Source organism: Hypanus sabinus, chromosome X2 (assembly GCF_030144855.1).
Source record: "Hypanus sabinus isolate sHypSab1 chromosome X2, sHypSab1.hap1, whole genome shotgun sequence".
In the NCBI taxonomy this organism is placed as follows: Eukaryota; Metazoa; Chordata; class Chondrichthyes; order Myliobatiformes; family Dasyatidae; genus Hypanus; species Hypanus sabinus.
In genome coordinates this window covers 7,644,436-7,666,073 of record NC_082739.1, presented here as the reverse complement: position 1 = coordinate 7,666,073, position 21,638 = coordinate 7,644,436, and the positions used below count along the sequence as shown (strand labels likewise).

General features: G+C 40.7%; 1 protein-coding gene across 1 annotated transcript in view; it reads right to left on the bottom strand.

Annotated features, from left to right (window-relative positions):
* Positions 1-292: 292 nt before the first annotated feature.
* The window catches only part of tmprss13a (transmembrane serine protease 13a), a 32,429-nt gene continuing 11,083 nt past the window's right edge, over positions 293-21,638 (bottom strand). Inside the window, exons 4-13 of the mRNA XM_059956745.1 lie at positions 21,168-21,281; positions 20,948-21,077; positions 18,847-18,945; positions 17,544-17,587; positions 16,347-16,512; positions 12,070-12,248; positions 6,147-6,245; positions 3,122-3,264; positions 2,028-2,180; positions 293-423 (exon numbers count right to left, since the gene is read on the bottom strand). Coding sequence (XP_059812728.1) covers positions 412-423; positions 2,028-2,180; positions 3,122-3,264; positions 6,147-6,245; positions 12,070-12,248; positions 16,347-16,512; positions 17,544-17,587; positions 18,847-18,945; positions 20,948-21,077; positions 21,168-21,281 — 1,139 coding nt within the window. The 3' untranslated portion in view covers positions 293-411. The remainder of the gene's footprint in view (positions 424-2,027; positions 2,181-3,121; positions 3,265-6,146; positions 6,246-12,069; positions 12,249-16,346; positions 16,513-17,543; positions 17,588-18,846; positions 18,946-20,947; positions 21,078-21,167; positions 21,282-21,638) is intronic.

Below are 21,638 nucleotides of genomic sequence, written 5' to 3'. Positions count from 1 at the left end.
GATTGACATACAAGTTAATTTCTGCCCTGGATCTCAAATTGAGCCTTTCTGCTGTGACCTCTGAAAGGAGACACAGCTTTATACATACCAAGTCCCATTTAATAACCTTAGGCAATCTGAAGGAATTTTCACAATCAAGTAATAAGTGGTGAAAGGCAGACAAAATTGGTTTGATTGAAGATCTGGATGAAGTGTATCACTGGTTGATATTTGCAGAACTCCTCCCTGTGATTGAGTCAATCTGCACCTCACAACCAGAATGAATTCTTCTTGATAGGGACTTCCCCGTGCATAACAAGCCAATGGAAGAAAGTCACCTGCCCAGATGAACATCTTCAGAAAAAGTGACACAGACTGGGGCTAATGGTCATGGCTTGTAGCTTCCTGTGTGTTCACTGGCAGACCTTGTTGTTACTTGTTAGCCTGTAAAGTCAAACACAAGATGTTAAATTTGGGAAGGGTGCAGCTTAATATTGAACATTATTAAGGATCAGTGACAGTAACTGGCTGTTCATAAAATAGCCCCATTCTTACAGATTGACAATGAATACTTCCCACAATATAATAATTCTGCCATGATTCTCTTCAGGCTCAATAGGGAATACTCCCTCCTGTCCAAGACACAGATATTACACTCAATCAGGCACATCCAGCCCAGATATTCAAAGGTGGGTCTATTATTCAGGAGTGTGATGGGTTATTGTAGTTTGGACAGATTCAAAAAGTATGGTAATATCCCACTTGACTGCCATCAAAATGTCCAGACTTAATATTAATTCCCTCCTCCATGAGGTTAATTTGCCAGTTGAGTCTGTGGTGTGGAAGGCAAATGCGATGCTAGGTTTCATTTCAAGAGGACTAGAATATAAAAGCAAGGATGCAATGTTGAGGCATTATAAAGCACTGTGAGGCTTCATGAGTATTATGAGCAGTTTTAGGCCCCTTATCTTAGAAAGGATGTACCAATGTTGGAGAGGGTTCAAAGGAGGTTCACGAAAATTTCTCCGGGATTGAAAGGCTTATCAGATGAGGAGCATTTGATGGCTCTGGGCCTCCACTCACTGGAATTCAGAAGAATGGGGGTGGGGGGATTTCATTGAAACCTATCGAATGTTAAAAGGCCTTGATAGAGGTGATGTGGAGAGGATGTTTCCTGTGGTAGGGGAGTCTGAGACCAGAGGACACAGTCTCAGAATAGAGGGATGTTCTTTTAGAATGGAGATGAGGAGGAACTTCTTTAGCCAGAGAGTGGTGAATCTGTGGAATTCATTGCCACAGGCAGCTGTGGAGGCCAAGTCGCTGGGTATACTTAAGGCAGAGGTTGATAGAGTCTTGATTAGTCAGGGCATGAAGGGATACAGGGAGAAAGCAGGAGATTGGGGCCGAGAAAGAAAAGGATCAGTCATGAAATTCTGCTCTTATATTTCATGGTCTATGGTCTTATGATCTATGACTTAATGTGGCTTCAATGTGCACCATCTACAAAGTTCACTGCCTCAACTCACCAAGATTTCTTCAGAAGCTTTTTGAGACCTAGCTATTCTACTATGTAAAAGCACAGGGGCTTTGGATACATAGGAATACCACCATCTGCAAATTGCTGTCCACATCTCACACCATCCTAACTTGGAAACACCTTGCTGAGTATCCTCACTGGCCTGAATTCCTTAACCTTAAGCCTGAGATGCATCTCCAACACAAAGATATTCATCCTCCACCTTGCCATCAGAACCAAACTCACACTAAGTCCCATACACTAGATGCTCTCTGACTATCACTAGTTCTTGACATGTCAGCAGCTCGATATTAAACAAAAAAAACGCAAGAAATTGCTTACTTTAACCTCATCCAGATCTGATATTTCCCTATTTATCCGGTCCTTGCCTTTCACACTCCAGAATTTTCTTCACCCAGCCATTGTTCTGTTAAAAATGCTAGGATAGTTTATGATATTGAAAGGCTTCATAATAGAAGATTGTGTTTTGTCACAAAATGTGAACAACCATGCAAATGAGTGCCATAGTTACCTCCATTTGTGTGAAGATCCAGTCTGTGAATTGCGTCACCCGTGTATAAACACCTGGATTGTTTACCCGAGCACAGCCAACACCCCAGCTTGTAATTCCAGCTAGGTAATAGGTTCCAGACACCTCACATGCCAGAGGCCCACCACTGTCACCCTGAGGTTTAAAAAGAACATTTTTGCAGTTAGACTTAAGGTGTTAGGAGCCAGATCTTGGGTTCAATGAGAGCATTGGGGGTTGTTTACAACATATTAGCCATTTATTCCATATTGAAATGATGGGAAGTTTAACCTTATATTTTGAACATAAGAGATTCTGTACACGCTGGAAATCCAGAGTAACACACACAAAATGCTAGAGGAATTCAGCAGGTCAGGTAGCATCTTTGGAGAGGAACAGTTGATGTTTCAAGTCGAGGCTCTTCATCAGGACTTGGTGAAGGATCTTGGCCCGAAACATAAACTGTTTATTCCTCTCCATAGATGCTGTCTGACCTGCTGAGCTCCTCCAGCGTTTTGTGTGTGTTAATCTTATGTTTAAATTGTGGAATGTGATGTCCTTTTTCAAGGAATTGTAGAGTTGTTTTTCATATTTGGTTAAACAATCTATGACTCTCTGGATGAAGGTTGGAATAAAGATTAGAGGCAGGATCTATTTATTGAAGAGAACACAGAACAGTACAACAGTCCCTGGAATTGCAGTCATTGTCTGCCATGACTCACTGGAGTGGCACTCCCTTGCCTCTGAGCTAGATGACTAGGTTTCATATCCCACTCTGAAGACTTAAACTCAGATTCCAGACACTCGAACACAGTGCCGCGGGAGTGCTCTGTGAACTGTGGTTGCAGATTTTGCATGAGTTATTGATCCGAGGCACCTTAAAGCATTTCCCTTCCCTTGCAATAACATGTTACCATTTCAAGGAATGATAGCCTCTGTGAATGAGATCACTAACCAACAGTCAGTATCCCCAACCCCAAAAGTAATCAGCAGCTGGACAATGATCAGACGCAATTTTATTTGACACTGTGATTGCCATCATAATGGACCTCTAGCTCATCAGTCCGATACAGATTCCAACCCTGGGCCACTCGCACCTGACATGAATCGACTCCCCCGGAGAGGTTGCCAGCGCAGATCATGCGATCTGTTACAAATCCATTGTAGACACTTCTCTGGTTACAGGTCGATCTATCGATTATGTTAACACGAGCTTCCAGAAGGGTGTTGGAGACTGTGGCTGAAATGCATTACACAAGGTGTTAAGCTCAAGTGGGACAGGCGGGGGTGGGGTGGAGCGAATATCCAGTTTTAAGTTTGCTTCAGACAATTGAAGTTATTATGCCAAATGTCACAACCATCATCATGTTAGGTAATAAGCTACAAAATCAATGAAATATATATTATACAATGAACTACAGGCATTTTCACCACACCTTTAATAAGTCCGAACAAACCAAGAGCTTTCACGATAAAATTAAGTAATTAAAACTGTACGCCTCAGAAAATGATATGAGGATATTATCAAAAACCTGACTAATAAGGAATGTTTCAAAGGGGAAAGAGAAAGAGCTTTAGCAAGGGAATTCCAGACTTTTGACTGCTTTTAGCAGGATGTCAGATATGGAGGAACACAAGAATCTTCAGGGTTTACAGAGATGAAGGGAATATAAACCCCACCATCCAGGTTTAGCTCTTTTCTAATTACTACCATCAGGCAGGAGGTACAGGAGTCTTCGGTTCCACACCACCAGGTTCAGAAACAATTATTACCCTTCAACCATTAGGCTCCTGAACCAGCGTTGGCTCACCTCAACTCTGAACTGATCACTGGACACAACCCATGGACTCATTTTCAAGGACTCTACAACTCATGTTCTCAGTATTTATTTTTGTTTGTTTGTTTATTTATTATTTGTACTCTTTGTCTTCTCTTGCACAGTGGTTGTTAGTCTTTGTTTATGTATGGTTTTTCATAAATTCTATTGTATTTCTTTATTTTTGTGTGAATGCCCGCAAGAAAATAAATCTCAGGATAGTACTATATATGGTGACATATATGTACTTTAATAATAAACTTATTTTGAACATTTCTTTTACTTACATGTGGAAAGGTGTTATAACTAAAGTTCTCAGTTGCGAATTCACTAATGAAACTAATGCTGTTTATGCCCTGACAAGAACTGCTGGCCAAAAGTCAAGGGAGGGTGTTACTACAATAAGAACTTCAGCTCTTTGCCCTTCCTTCCTAATGAAGAAGCAATAGGCAAGAGGATGACACCCACAAAAAGCAGGAATGTTGGGGAGCCTAATAATTTAAAACAGCTGCCTTATTTTTCTCAACTCAAAGCCCATAAAGGAATGAATAATATTTGTTTTAGAGTCATAGAGCACTATGGCACAGAAACAGGCCCTTCAGCCCATCTAGTCCATGTTGAACTGTTACTCTGCTATCGATCCGCACCTGGACCATAGCCCTCCATACCCCTCCCATCCATGTACTTATCTAAAATTTTCTTAAATGTTCCAATTAAACCCACATCCAACACTTCCACTAGCAGCTCTTTCTACACTTGCACTATCCTCTGGAGAGTAAGTTCTCCCTTATGTTCCCCTTAAATATTTCACCTTTTACCCTTAACCAATGACCTCTAGCTCTAGTCTCACCCAACATCAGTGGAAAAAGCCTGTTTGCATTTACCCATTCTATACCCCTCATAATTTTGTAGATATCAATCAAATTTCCCCTCATTCTGCAGGGAATGAAGTCCTACCACATTCAACCCTTCCCTGTAACTCAGTTCCTCCAAGTCCCAGAAATATCTCTGTAAATTTTCTCTGTGCTCTTGCAATCTTATTGATATTTTTCCTGTAGTTAGGTGACCAAAACTGCACACAGTACTCCAAATTAGGCCTCATCAATGCCCCATACAACTTCAACATAACATCCCATCTCCCGTATTTATGAAGGCCAATGTGCCAAAAGCTTTCTTTATGACCCTATCTACCTGTGACGCCACTTTCAAGGAATTATGGACCTGTATTCTCAGATCCCTTTGTTTTACTTCACTCCTCAGTGCCATACCATTCATTGGGTGAGTCTTACCCCGGTTTGTCCTCTTAAAATGCAACACCTCACACATGACAGTGGTAAATTCCATCCGCCATTTTTCAGCCCATTTTTTCAACTGGTCCAGATCCCACTGCAAGCTTTATTAGCTCTCCACCACACCCCCAATCTTGGTGTAATCTGCAAATTTTCAGGCCGGTTGAGCAATCTGGTGCCTTGCTGAATCTGAGGGAGTTCGGTGAGGTTTTGAACAGAGTGTGCGGCCTGGAAGCCAAGAAACTTGGAGATAGGGTACAAGCTCATGATCAACTCCATTTCTTGCCGATCAAATCATCAAGCAAGATTGAAATCAACGAGGACTAGAGTGGAAGGCAAGAGGGTGTTCAGCGCTGCCTGCCTGCATTTGACCAGTCCCTCTCTCTCTCCCCCTATTGCTCGGTGCTGCCAGTGGATAGCGCCAGAGGCTTGGACGAGGATTAATCGACGTGATTGTGGATTGGACTCTGCAGTTTACGTTATAAGTGTTTCTGGTTTCTGGTTATTCCTTTGTTATTGCTATTTTGCGCAGTTTTGATCGGGGCGGTCTGGCTTTGCGGCCTGCAGTCAATAAATGGCACAGCGCTAAATTGAACAGAACTGACCATTCCTAGACTGGTTCAATAACTGTGGTTTTGATATTATATATTCTGTGCGCTTTCCACCTGTTTTTTGCCGCATGTGCAATTTGTTCTTTTTTTTGCGCGCTGGGTGTTTGATGTTTTCTTTGACCAGGTTCCATAGTGTTTCTCCGTTTCATTGCTGACTGTAGGAAGAAGAATCTTAGGGTTGTATACTGCATAAATACTTTGATAATAAGTGTATTTTGAGTCTTTGGAGTTTGCTGATCCACTTTACCACATTATCATCCAAGTCATTAACATACTGTAGATGACAAACAGCAATGGATCCAGTACCATTTTGGCTAATTAAAGTCACTGTGCTAAATTACATTCATAGCACAGGGGAACAAAGCTCCCCAATGCTTTGATGCATTTGGAGACACCCTTACTTACTTGAACTCTCCTCTACGCGACCAAATCCTGTAATCCAACAAGACGTTCCACCTGTGAATTCCTGATTGTAGAATGGCAAACAGACAGGTCTAACTTTATCTGGAAAACAGATGATGTCTGTCACTACATGAAAGATAATTAGAGCGATTTTATACACATGCATATTCAGGATGACTCATAGGGAATTTCTGTGGCTTTTCCCTAGGACTTGACACTAGAGACCACCGTTCTCTATTTGAATTGGCTGCTCTGGGATACAAGTCTATGGACTCACTTTCCTTTTGAATGTTGTTGCTTCCTTTTATTGTTTGCATGATTTGTGTTTTTTTTCCTCTCTGTGCATTGTGTTTGTTGCTTTTTTTAATGGGTCCTTTCGGGTTTCTTGTTCTCTGGCTGTCTGTAAGGAGGCGAATCTCAAGGTTATATAATATATACGTACTTTGACAATAAATGTACTTTGAACTATGAACCTCAATCCACAAATTTCTATTTGTGGCTTCATACTGTAAGATTGAAGGAGAGCATTTGTTCTTCAGTCCCATGAATGCTGACAAGAATTTGGGTGTCATGGAGCAGAGGGGTTGGAAAGTGGTTGGGGCTCAGGAGAGTAAGCAGTTCTAGGAAGATTGCTGAAAGTGATGTGAGGGTTATTTGGCAAGGTTCAGTGAGGGTGAAGGAGGGGATGTCAGTGTGTGTCAGTGGTGGTGATTAGTCATTGCATCAGGTGTGTAAACTTGGTAGTGAGGGCATCTTGAGTGTTGAGGGAACCAGGCCAGTTTGTATGGAGGGTGGAGATGTGAGGATGATAGGGAGACATAAGCTTAATGTGGGACGAGGCAATTCATCCAAGGATGAATTGTATCCTGGGGAAAGGTAATTTCTCAGGGATATTGGAGCTGCTTTCCAATAATGGGAGAGTCTAGGACCAGAGAGCACCAGAGTATATAAGGATGACCCTTTTGAACAGAGATGAGGAGGAATTTCTTTAGCCAGAGTGTGGAACTCTTGCCACTGGTGGCTGTGGAGCCAAGTCAATAGATATATTTAAAGGGTTGAGAGGGATAATAAATCAGCCGTGATGGAGTGATAGTCTGAATGGCCTAATTCTGCTCCTATGTCTTATGGTTTCCAATATTATGCTGGGTTCTTCACAGGGAGCTCTAGCTGTATATAAGCAGGTTTCACAGGCACATTTAAAGGCTCCTTTTGCACCAGTGGTCTGAAAAAGTCTGGATATGCAACGTCTGGCATTGGAATGTCACTGTGCATATCTGTGACACATCACGAGCATTGTAAATTTTATATCCACACACACCCTTGCTGATAAACATGGGTATAACTTAGAAGGATACATTCACCAGACCCTCTACTGCTCTTCCCACGAGTATGAAAATTTGTTTAAAATATTAATAATTGATATAATATTACTAAAGTACTAAAGACCTGTACTGATCAATTGCACAGAGTCACCGATATCCGGTGACTCTCACTTTGGCAGTCTGAGGTACCCACCTTCTTCAGTCAGACTTCACTTATACCGTCGCCTAAGGAGACCTGCCTCAATGACTATCATCCAGTAGCACTCACATCCACTGTGAGAAACATATGAACTCCTGCCTGAGAAGTGACTTGGATTCTCGCCAATTTGCCTATTGTCACAGCAGGTCCACAGCAGATGCCATTTCACTGGCTTTTCACTTAATCCTGGAACATCTGGATAGCAAAAATGTATACATCAGGATGCACTTTATTTATTACAGCTCAGCAGTAATTCCCTCAAAACTAATCAATAAGATTCCAGACCTTGCCTGAATACCTCCTTGTGCAAATGGATCCTCGATTTCCTCACTTACAGATCCTAGTCAGTTTGGATTGGCAACAATATCTCCTCCACAATCTCCATCAGCACAGCTGCACTACTTGCTTTATACTTATGACTGTGAGGCTAAGCACAGCTCCAATGCCATATTTATGTTTGCTGACGACAGCACTGCCATTGGCTGAATCAAAGGTGGAGATGAATCTTTAGACCTCCAGTTTCTGAAGGGGCACCAGTGAACAATGTGACCAAAGGCAACGTCCTTCAGACAGTTCACAAAACTACTTCTTTCACTTCTTTTACTTCTTTTTTTTCTTTCAAATATGATTCTACTACTATTGGAGCCTGTGATTTACTTTTTGATGGTGTGATTTGGGCCAATAGTGCGATCTGGCACCTTGCTATCACCAAGGGAGTTCTGTGAGGTTTCGAGCAAAATGAGCAGCCTAGATGCCAAGAAGCCTGGAGACGGGGCACAAGCCCATGATGAAGTCAATTTCTCACCAATACCGCTGATTAAAGTGACAAGCAAGATTGAAACCAACAAGGACGAGAGTGGAAGGTGAGTGGGTGTTTTGTGCCGTCTGCCTGGGTTTGACTGGTCTCTCTTTCCCTCTTGCTCTCTGTTGCCAGAGGAAGTTGGCTGTATTTGACTGGTCTCTCTCTTGTCTGTTGCTCCCAGAGGAAGATGCCTGCATTCGATTGTCTCTCTCTTCCTCTTGCTCGATGTTGCTGGAGGATGTTGCCAGAGTCTTGGTTCTTGGGTAAGGTTTAAATGACACTGTGGTTTACATGGTGATGTGATTTTGGTTTCTGGTTGCTCTCACAGTATTAGCAAGGATCCCACCCATCCATTCAGCATCCTTTTTGACATCCTCTTTGACACTATGTTACCATGGGGCAGAATGGTAGCGTAGAGGTTAGCACAACACTTTACAGTACCACTGACCTGGGTTCAATTCCCACTGCTGCCTGTAAGAAGTTTGTACTTTCTCCACGTGACTGCATGGATTTCCTCTGGGTGATCCGGTTTCCTCCCAGAGTCCAAAGATGTACCAGTTGGTAAGTTAGTTGATTATTCAAAGTACATTTATTATCAAAGAATATAAATTGTGCAAAAAACCAAAAGAACCTGATTTTAAAAAAATATAGAGACCAAACCACAGTGCGCACAGAAAAAGAGAAAAAACACAAATCATGCAAACAATAGAATTGGGCAACAGCAACAGCATTCTGAACCAAATTGTGTCCTTAGATCTAAATCCTCAGAGCAGCCCAGAGTAGGCCCAAAGCCTCAATATTCAGTTCGTTCATATCAGCAGGGCAAATCGCCATTAAGTTCACCGACAAGAAGGATGGCAGTCGGGGGTAGTCTCACAGTCTTAGTGTTGCAGGGAAATAGGCCCCCAGTCCATCTGGGTCTGTGTTGAAATTCTCCAAACAGCAGATCCTATGCCACATTAGGACCCCAGCTCTGCTGCGGTGAATTGCTCCAGGCTTAGATTTTGCTGCTGAAGAAACCGTTCTCAATTTTTTTTTTCTAATCAGCTTGGTGCCCAGAGTGATCCAATTTTGCCTGACTCCCAACACCTTATCTTTCCAGTCTATCTGGGCTGGCGTTTAAATTATCCGGATAGCACAGGGATAGGCAACCTTAAGCACAAATGATTTTCTAGCATACATTATTCATTAATTTGAGGCAAAACACAACTAGATGTATTTAAATGAATAATTCCCATATTTCAAGTTTTTTATGGCATTTATCTGGCCCACCATCCACTCATTAATATGCGATCCGGCCCACAGAGGCAAAAAGGTTGACGACCCCTGAGATAGTGGATCGTGCCTTGCATTAAGATATGGGCCCCGCCATGGCAAGTCGCTCTGGGCCTAGAACACTTTGCCCAGCGATTCACTTTGGCCCTAGATACTGCTGCCAAAGAAGCCATTCTCGACCTCTCCAAAAGGGCTTGGCGCTTACAGCGACCCACCCACGCTCCTGGGGTAGTTGGATAGGCATCAGAACTCCTCTGCCTCGTCTTTTCATCTCCAAATCGATCACTCCAACCAGCAAGGTTCCAAATCCAAGTGCATCGATTTTGCAGTGCATTTCGAATTCACTTTGCCCTTACTCACTTCTTCAATGCTGGCGGCAATAGTTTACCACAAATTACTTTAAAAAGTGTAATTAGTAATGCTTTTAATTGAGTTTCTTTGCTTTTGAACTACTAGTAAGCTGTCGCATGCCTTCAGTAGTGACATCTTAAACCGGTTATTGTAAATTATCCCATGATTAGGCTAGGATTAAATTTGGGGATTGCTGGACAGTGTGGCTCAAAGGGCCGGAAGGGCCTATACTGTGCTGTATCTGAGTAACATTAGGCAGGAGACTCTGATGCATAACAGCAGGATGGGAAGTAGCTTCTTTCCTCAGATCATTAGGCTTCTGAACTCTCCACCGCATCGCATTCGAAGTGTCACCGGATAATTTGTACTGTACCCTACAATATTTAATTTATGGACTTTACTTTGTTTATTTTTGTGTAATTCATTTGTAGATTTTATTCTTACTTTCCTAAGGTATTGTGTGTGATATATGTGTTACGTGTACTACTGTGCTTTACACTCTGGTTCAGAGAAACATTGTCCCATTTGATGTATACATGTATATACTTAAGTGACAATAAACTTGACTAGACTTTTTGTTGCCATTTTGTGCAGATTTGATCAGGGCATATTGGCGCGGCAGCTTGCAGACAATGAATAAAATAGCATTAAATTGAACTGAACTGAAGTAAACTGAATATTACAGGACTGTTTTGATGACTTTGTAGTTTGATGTTTTATATTCTGTGCTTTTCCCTTATTTTTTACCATTTGCGTGATTTGTTCTTTTATTTTTGCTTTGTTTCGTGGCTGTCTGTGGGAAGACAAATCTCGGGGTTGTATACTGCATAAATACTTTGATAATAAAGGTACTTTGAATCTTGAATCTAAAGGACAGAGATTGAAAATCTGGCTGAGTGGTGCCACAATGACAACCTGTCACTCAATGTCAGCAAGACTAAGGAGCTGATTATTGACCAGGAGGAAGAAGCTGGAGGTCCATGAGCCACTCCTCATCGGGGGATCAGAGGTGGAGAGGATTAGTGACTCTAAATTCCTCAGTATTATCATTTCAGAGGATCAATCCTGGATTCAACATGTAAGTGGAATTACGAAGAAAGCCCGGTAGTGCCTCTACTTCCTTAGAAGTTTGCGAAGGTTCAGCATGACACTTTGTAGGAAGTCCTTGAATGGAAAATCTTACAAAAAGTAGTGGACATGGCTCAATCCATCACGGGTAAAGCCTTTCTCACCACTGAGCACATCTACACGGAACATTGTCACAGGAAAGCAGCATCCATCATCAAGGACACCTACCTCACAGGTCATGCTCTCTTCTCACTGCTGCCATCAGGAAGAAGGTACAGGAGCCCCAGGACTCACATCACCAGGTTCAGAAACAGTTATTACCCCTCAACCATCAGGCTCCTGAACCAGAGGGGATAACTTCACTCAATTTTACTTACCCCATCGCTGAACTATTCCTACAACCAATGGACTCACTTTCAAGGACTCTTCATTTCATGTTCTCAGTATTTATTGCTTATTTATTTATTTATTTATCTATCTATCTATCTATCTATCTATCTATCTATTAATTATTATTATTATTATTATTATTATTATTATTATTTCTTTTTTTCTTTTGTACTTGCATAGTTTGTTGTCTTTTGCACATTGGTTGTTTGTTTGTCTGTTGGGTGTGGTCTTTCATTCATTCTATTGTGCTTCTTGGATTTATTGAGTATGTCCGCAAGAAAACTAAATGAATCTCAGGGTTGTATATGGTGACATGTATGTACATTGATAATAAATTTACTTTGAACTTAATAATCAAATTGATCTAGGATTGCAACCAGGTATTTCAAAAATTAACTATAAATGGATTGTTAGACCAATGCTCAATTTGTAAACAGCAGATTGCTATTGCAGCACATTGTTAAAATAACGAAACAGTATGATATTGGTCTTAGCCTAATGGCCTTAACAAAGCATTACCTGTTATCTCCAATGGTTTGTTGAGCTTTATTAAAGCAATATCATTATCATTGGTCTCACTGTTGTAGTTATCATGAGTGATGATTTTTGAGACAAATCTCAAAGTGGCACTTGAGAGCTGCTGTTGTGAAATGAAGCCACTGTACACTTTCCAATTGGATGGGTTAAGTGCTTCCTCACTGCAATGAAAGAAATGATTTTGGTTACAAAAGCTATGAGTGTGTCTCTCCCTGGCTTATTCCCATTTCTCTCACCCCAGTTTGGCTGACTGTAATGGCAAGCAGCATGGAAACATATCCCCAAACTGGCAAGGCTTCATTTGTCCTGTCAAGTTCTCCAATAACATTATTAAAGCCCTATTCTGCAACTTTATCCCAAGGACTGAGCAAGATGTCAGTAAGATTGTCCCCACCATGGATCAAAGGCCACAAAGCAAGGGTTTGACATGTTCTTGCACCATGTTCTTGTGGAACCAAGTGGAAATGAGAGCAATACTCCAGCCTTGGATGTATCCTCTACTGAAGGAGATAGAACGTAAGAATCAGGAGCAGGCATCTGCCCCTCAAGAATGTTCTTCCATTCAATAAGATCATGATTGATCAGGACTTGGCCTCAATGCCACCTTACCACTCCCTACCCATACCTCTTCATTCCTTTGTAATTTATATTTTTCTATACCTCTGGGAGAATAAATTCTTCCTCATAATCCATCTGAAATAGGCAACCTGTTTAATCTGAAACTATCCCTTTAGTTTTAGATATCTGCACTCAGAGAAACACATTCTCACTTTCATCCTGTCAAACCTCCTTAGAACCTTTATGTTTCAATAATGCCACTTATCATTCAATTCTTCAACCACCAACTACTTCATCCCAGGAATCAATATAGGAAACCTTCTCTGTCCTGCCTTGAATGGAAATACATCCTTACATATGGAGATAGAGACTGTATACACTATTTTAGGGGTGGTCTCACCAGTGCCCTGTAAAATTGCATCAGAATCTCTCTGTACTACTACAATAAGTGTCACCATTCATTCAGCCACTCAAATCACTTGTGGCACTTACAAATTATCCTTTTCATGTTTCACGTGCTAGGGCCCTCAGATCTCTTATTGCAACATGTTGTAGTCTCACTCTGTTTAAATAATAATTTGCTTCTTTTTTTCATTCTTCTTTCCATAGTTTTCCCGCCTAATACTCCACCTAGCAAATTCTTGCTCACTCGCTTAACCTATACAATATTCCCTCTAATTTGAAATCTGTGCGGTGCTTTAATCAAACATTACATAAAAGAAAATTCCAGCTGCGCTGCACCAAAGGCGATGTGTGCAGGAACATTTCAGTTACTCTGTGGCCGCGCACCCGCACAGCTTAGAGGGAACTGTGAACCTATCCCTATATCTTTGTTGACTCTTTATGTCCTCTCATAACTTGCCAATCCCCCCATAGCAAATTTGCCTACAGTATGCACAGTTCCTTCATCCAATATAGATTGTAGATGGTTGAGGACCAAGCACTGATCATTGTGGAACCACACTGGTTACTGATAACCAATTGGAAAAAGCTCCAGTTAGTCCAACTACCTGTTTTCTGTTAGTTAGTACCTTTCTTTTCCACAATATTGCTCTTATGCACCTCTTACCTCATGCAAGAATCTTTTACGTTGCATCTTTGGAAGTCCAAATGGCTTTTAGAAATCCAAATACATTCTGTGATCTACTTCTCCTCTATCGACCCAGTTTGTTGTATCCACAAAACTCCAGCTAATTTGCCAAACACAATTTCCCTTTCATAGAACTAAGTTTATTTGACTAATGGTTTTCTAAATACACTGCTATTACCAATTTAATAATGAATTCCAGAACTTTGTCAATGCTGGGTGTCAAACTAACTGGGCAATAGTTTCCTGTTTTCTGTCTCCTTTCTTGAATAGTTTTATTACATATGTGACTTCCCAGTTCACTGGAACCTCTGGAATTAAGGGAATGTTAGTAGATTACAATTAACGCCACCACCATTGCTGCAGCCACTTCCTTTCAGATCTCAGGATTCTGCCATCAGGTCCAGGAGACTTGCTGGCCTTTGCCTCCGTTTGTTTCCCTTTTTCTTTTCTCAAGTGATAGAGATGACGTTCCTCTTTTCCCAAAGTCCCTTGGGATGTTTGCATTATGATGCTTTTTTATGTTTTTCACCATGAAGAGAAATAATCTCATCACTTCCTCTTTTCAGTTATTAATTCTCCAGATTCAACATCTACAAAGTAAGTGACCAATATTTACTGTAACTACTGTTTTCTATTTTAGATACACATAGAAAATCTTACTCTATGTTTTAATCCCATTTGCTAGTTTATTCTTATATTCTATCTTTTTCCTTTGCTGGTTCTAAAAATTTTCTAATCCTCTAACCTACTGCAAATCTTTGTGGCAATGTTTGCATTTTCTTATAATTTCATTCCATCATTTATTTCCTTATTAGCAAAAGTGATGCATCCCTCTCAGAGAACCTTTCTTTCTTACTGGATTACACCTTAATTGAGATTTAATGATTATTTCCATAAGTATCTGCTTCTGCTGATTTATCATCTTATTCCTTAACCTATTTTCTCAGTCCACTTAAGCCAATTCTGTCTTTTTATCATTGTAATTGCCTTTATTTATTTTAAATAACGACACTAGTTTCAGACCCAAGTTTTTCACTCTCAAACTGAAATTGAATTTTACTGTTCTGTGATCACTCTTTCAAAAGAAATTTTTTAATATAAGATCATTAATTAATCTGGTCTCATTACATAATACTAGATCTAAAATAGCTTTCTCTGAGAAATATAGAAACAATATTTCATGACATACTGTTTCAAGGAAGCAGCCCATTATATGAACTTGCTCTCATTTCCAGATTTGTCAGTTTGATGTATCCAATCTAAATTATAAATAAAATCACCCATGATTATTACAAGCCCCTAATAAGACTATAAGACATCAGTGCAGAATTAGGCCATTCAGCCCATTGGGTCTGCTCTAGTCTGTAGTTGATAAAGAACATCTTCATGTGTGCATCTTTGCTTGGAGCAGATCCAAGTCACTTTTCAGGCAGGAGTTGATATGTTTCATCAAACATCTCAAAACACTTCATCACTGCGGATGTTAGCTCTACTGGACGACTGACATTGAGGCAGGCTACCATGGTTTTCTGAGGCACCAATATAATTGAATCATGCTTAAAGCAGGTGAGTACCTCAGACATCTTAAGTGAGAGGTTAAAGATTTTTGTGAACTATCCAGCCAGTTGATCAGCACAGGCTCTTAGAAGTTGGCAAGGTACCCCATCTAGGCCGGATGTTTTTCTTGGGTTCACCCTCCGGAAGGCTGCTCACGCATCGTCCTCAGAGACTGAAATCAGAAGATCATTGAGTGCTGTACGAACTTGTGATAGTTCCTCCATGTGTTGATGGTTAAAACCAGCATAGAAAGCATTGAGCTCATCTGAAAGTAAAGCCCTGTTGTCACCTATGTTGCTTGATTTCACTTTGTAAGAGGTGATAGCATTCAAGCCCTGCCACAGCTGTTGAGCATCCTTCAGCGATTCAAGCTTAACCCGGAATTGCCACTTCACCCATGAGGTGGCAATCCAGAGATCATATCTGGACCTCTTGTAACTTTCTTGGTCACTGGACTTGAATGCCTCCGATCTGGCCCTCAGTAGGTTGCGCATCTCATAGTTCATCCAGGACATCTGGCTGGGGAAGATTCGGAATGATTTTGTGAGGACACACTCATCTGCATCTGTTTTAATAAAATCTGTGAGAACCATGGTGTATTCAGTCAGATCCACTGATAAGTCCTTGAATACAGCCCAGGCCACTGACTCGAAGCAATCCCGATAAGACCGTAGAAACATCAGATGTCACATTCCTAGCTTCCTACATCTTGGGCCAACATTAGTTTTGGATCCTGCATCCGTTCTGCGGCCGGACTTCTCCAGGAATTTTCCCCCAGTGTTCAAAATTTATGGTCATGGTCACCAGCATAGGATTGCAAGGGATTGAACGCTGGTACATGTGATGCATGTGTTGTCCAGCTGAGCTATATCCTTCAGTTATACTCTGTCCTACAGTATAACTTCTGTTGTATGGTCTATACACTGTTCTACCAGTGGCTTCTCTCATTCATACATTCATACATAGACCTTTCTCTCCACAACTCTCCCTAGATCTTCTCCTCTTTTGTCTGCTTTATGCCATGACTAAAGACCAATTTCATCTTGTTACTCACTCAAAAATGCAGTGACTTGCGGTGATCACCCAGTCATGTGAGATGATGGATCCACCACACACTGGCTGTGACTTGTATTGAAGACTAACTTGCCAGGGCCACTTTCCCAGTTGGGCAGGTGATCCACCCACGATTCTGGATGATGTCTTGAACCTTTTTCCACAATCTAGGTGTAAAAAGATGATATTCAAATGATGTTGTTTTTATCTTTTTCCATTACAGATTGTTCTTATTGCTGTTTCCTATTGTGGGAGAGTCTAAGACCAGACGACACAGCCTCAGAATAGAGGGGTGTCCTTTTAGAACGGAGATGAGGAGGAATTTTTTTAGCCAGAGAGTGGAGAAACTGTGGAATTCTTTGCCACAGGCAGCTGTGGAGGCTGTCTTTACGTATATTTAAGGCAGAGGTTGATAGATTCTTGATTGGTCAGGGCATGAAGGGATATGGGGATAAGGCACGAGATTGGGGCGGAGAGAAAAAATGGATCAGCCACAATAAAATGATGGAGTAGACTTTTTGGGCAAAATGGTCTAATTCTGCTCCTATACCTTATGGTCTTATGTTCTTATATTGATTGCAAAAGCAAAACAAATTTCCAGACTTATTAAATATCGGCAAGAAATTTAAACCTAACTTCTTGAATTAAAAGAATATTCCTGGACGTTGTACGTAGCACAGGTTAGGGTATGCGTTCTTATTTGTGATCCCCAACAGATTTTCTGTTCACAGGTGGAGAGCCTTCATACAGTACATACCATGTTTTTATATTCATTTTAGGCTTAGTAGTTATACTGGAATTATATATTGATCAACTTTTTTGTATCTCAGGTCGATTTATTGGGACTACATACTAAATTAATTTGCTCATTCCCCTGGAATGTTACATTATTAGCACTTTAATGTCATTGATACATTTAACTCTTTCATGTTAATAAAATATAGTAATGATATGATCTTCCATTACCAATGCATATCAATGTTTAAAATTAGAACAGTGCAGAGGAGTATATAACACGAGAATGCAAAGGGACATTTCAATTTTAACCTGTGCTTAACCTAGCTTCCAAGCAGACAAAACTAGTAACTGTCTAGGACTGAAGGAACCTATGGCTCAGCATTGGTAGATTTTAAAAGAAAATTAGTTTCTTCCCAGCATACCAAGTATTAGTCTTTAATTCGAGCTTGATTATGCTTACCAACACAACGGAGACCAACGGCATTGTTGGTGGAACACTGGGAACTGAAAGAAAGGGCAAATCATTCCAGGTTAATGAAATACAACATTGGATAAGGTCAGTGAAGAAGCAAAGTCAGTTTTGACTTATGTGATATATTTATATTAAATAAAATTCAATATGGAATAAAAAAGAAAATCATTCAACAAAATCTTTTCAAATCTTTTTTCAGATATAATGACTATATTTGAATAGTGACTCTCTGTGTATTTAAGAAACAATTTGGTTACTTCTCCCAAAACTGCAAGCATTTTCTTCTGTTCTAGGCACTGATTCTGGTGTTCAGTTCGTGGGCTTTAGATATTTGCATTACACTGTTAACTACATTTAATATGTGTGTGGACAGTGAGGCAAAGAAGCCCAGTCAATATCCCAATGTCCTTAGCTGAACAGAATGGGACCAGAACTTAAACATCTAAAACAGATAAAGGAATTTAAACCTGAAAAAGTAGTTGTTGTCCTGAGTGCGTACTTTCCCCGGGCTACAACATATGTGTAGAATGAGCTACATGGATGTCAAGCAAAGCTTTTCACCGTATCTCAGTACATATGACTACAACAAACCGATTAGTAATTACCATGGAGTGACTGGGCAATGTTCCCTTGTCTTTGGGGCTTAGACCCACACACTGGGTGGTTCTCTCCTTCTCCATGAATCACTGATTGGTGCACACAAACAAAATGCTGGTGGAATTCAGCAGGACACCTTTAGCTGGAGGGGAACAAACAGTCAACATTTGGAGCTAAGACCTTTCATCAGAACTTCTTGGCCTTAAACACCAACTGTTCATTCCTCTCTTGACCTGCTGACCTCCTCCAGCGCTTTTTTGTGTTGCTCTCAATTTCCAGCATCTGCAGATTCTCTTGTGTATATGATTAATTGGTTAGTGTTCTTCTGGCTTTTTATGTGTCTTCAAGTAACAATTTAATCTCACAATTTAACCTCCTGCAATTACTTATTTTAATTATTTGTTATTTTTTGTTGTTGTCATTTCACAATGAAAGACGAACTCTAGTATTGTAGTTTCCTACCACAGCCGGCAGATTAATTAGCCTCCGAAAATAACCCTGCGTATGTAGGTGAATGGCAGAATCTAGAAGAGAGTTGACAGGAACGTGGGGAGAGTAGATTTAACTTTATGTAGGTTTGGTGTAAATGGTCATCTCTAGCTTGGTTTGTTTCTGCACTGTATAACATTACAACAAACTTCTCCAAGGAGCTTAACAGCCATGTTCTTATTTTATTCAACAACCAAATACATACCTGTAGCTCAACATACTTTGTATATTGGTCTTTCCGTCTGTTACGTTCACCACAAGGGTTGGAGATTGCTTTGCAGCTATACTATAGCTGTGGTAAGAACTGAAAAACAATTGCATAGATGATCTTCGGGAGGCTGAATAATATATCTATTTTCTGTGGAAAAATGCAAGCCCTGTCACAAAGCCTCAAAACTATTGCAAATTAATAAGTGAAAATCAGATTTATACTAGCAAGTGCAGAGGGGTTGAGCATAAGCAACAATTGGTGGTAGTTACAAAAGGGAATGCAAAAATACTTTACAGGCATACAGTTGGTAAAAGATTTGTAAGGGGAGAGATGGGGCCAAACAGGGACTGAAAAGTAAATTTACTCATAAAGGCTGAGGTACTCAATGATTAGTATTCACCAAAGAATATGCTACTGGAACCTCTGCAAAGGAAGTAGACTTAAGATCATGGACAGTCCAAAATTGATAAAGAGGTGATTCCAGAAAGTCTAGCCACACTTAAGGTTGATACTGTATATCGCGTGATTTTGATGGGGATGCATCCTAGACTGCCGAGGCTCATTAGGGAAGAAATTACAAGGCCTTGGCCAGAATCCTCCAATGCTGATAAGTACAGGGGTGTGGATGAGGACAGCCTGATAGAGAAAAAGAGCGCAGGATAAACCCAGTAACCGAAGGTCAATCTGTTTAACATCAAAGGTGGGGAAAGTGGTAGAAAAGATAATTAGGGAGGGAGTCAACAACCACTTAGACAAGCATGGATTAATCACAAGATGTCAGCATTGATTTACTAAAGATTTTAAACCACCATTTTGTCAAATTCTGCTTTTAATTTGACTTGACCTTTGTGTCCTCACCCTTTACTTTCCGTATCACATCCAAATCCTTGAATTTCCTAACTCAGTATCCCAATTGTAAATGGCTGTATCTCCTACAACCCAGTTCCAAATGCAGATCCTCATACACCCAGCATCTCAGCAGCAGACTTGTGCCATAAAACCATAAGACACAAGAGTAGAAGTAGGCTATTTGGCCTATCGAGTCCAATCTGCCATTCCATCGTGAATGATTTATTATCTCTCTTAAGCCCATTTTCCTGCCTTCTCCCTGTAACCTTTAATATTTTTACCAATCAAGAACCTCTCAAGCTCCACTCAAAATGTATCCAATGACACCGCCTCCACAGCCGCTGTCTTTGGCAATGAATTCCATAGATTCACCACCTGCTGGCTAAAGAAATTCCTCTTTATCTCTGGTTGTGATCGTCCTTGTATTCTGAAGCTGTGCCTTCTGGTCCTATACTCCCCCACTATAAGAAACATCTTCTTCCCATTCACTCTATCTAGGCCTTTCAATATTTGATATATTTCAATGAGATTCTCTCTTCATTCTTCCAAACTCCAGCAAGTACAGGCCAGAGCCATCAAATGCTCCTCATACTAAATCCCTTTCATTCCTGGGATCATTCTCGTGAACGTTCCCTGGACCCTCTCCAGTGCCAGGACATCCTTTCTTAGATAAGGGGCCTAAAACTGCTCACAATACTCTGTGTGGCCTGACCAATGCCTCAGCATTGCATCCTTGCTTTTACATTCGAGTCCTCTTGAAGTGAATGCGAACGTTGCATTTGTTTTCCTTACCACTGACTCGACCTGCAAAGGAATATTTTGGGAATCCTGCATGAGGACTCCCAAATCCCTTTGCACCTCTGATTTCTGAATTTGCTCCCCATTTAGAAAATACTCTACACCTTCTACCAAAGTGTATGACCATACACTTCCCTATACTGTATTCCATCTGCTACATCGTTGGCCATTCTCCCAATCTAAGTCCTTCTGCAGACTCCCTACTTCCTAAACACTATCTGCCCTTCCACCTACCTTCAGATCATATGAAAACTTGGCCACCAAGCCATCATCCAAATCATTGACATATAATGTGAAAAGAAGCAGTCCCAACACAGATCCCTGTGGAACACCACAAGTCATCAGCAGCCAACTAGATAAAGCCCTCTATATTCCCTTCCTTTTACACCTTGTGTAAGCTGTTCCTTGAGTACCCTGTACCCTATTTCCAGATACTTGATCGACATACCTTTGGAACCCCAGTTGTTGACATGTTATGTCTGCCAATGATTGACTCCAGGCAGTATAGCAAACAGGTAACCATTGTTTGTCTTTCCACCCATAGATCTCCAGCTGTGATTTCCTTTCACTGAATCGGACTGGATAAATAAAGTAAATACTGGTTTATTTTAGATATTTCATTACAATGAAAGATATTTGATGAGTAACTGTGGATTGAGACATCTTACCACATCCCAGTTCATCACTGTTGTCCCCACAATCCCTGATGCCATTGCAGTGGATTTTTGGGCTTGAGCAGTGGTTGCTCACTGATCCTTTTGGACTATCCGTTAAGAACTTGACTAGCAAGAGAAAGCAAAGTAACTTGTTAACCTGCACTCTACAGTTAGAACAGTTTCAACATTCAGATTTCTGAGCATTATAATTTCACAGGACCTCGCATGGGAGAACCATATCTCCTTCATTAACAAAATGTCTCAGCAGTGGATGTACTTCTGGTGAGAATTCTACACTGCCGTCACAGAGAGCATCCTCAGCTAGCCATTACTATCTGGTTTGATGCAGCATCCTCCCACAATAAACAAAAACTACAGTGAACTGTCAGGTCAGCAGAAAATGTAATTAGCTACAGTTTACCATCACTGTAAGACTTGTGTGTGTCCAGGACAAAGAAGCAGGAAATATTATTGTGGACATTA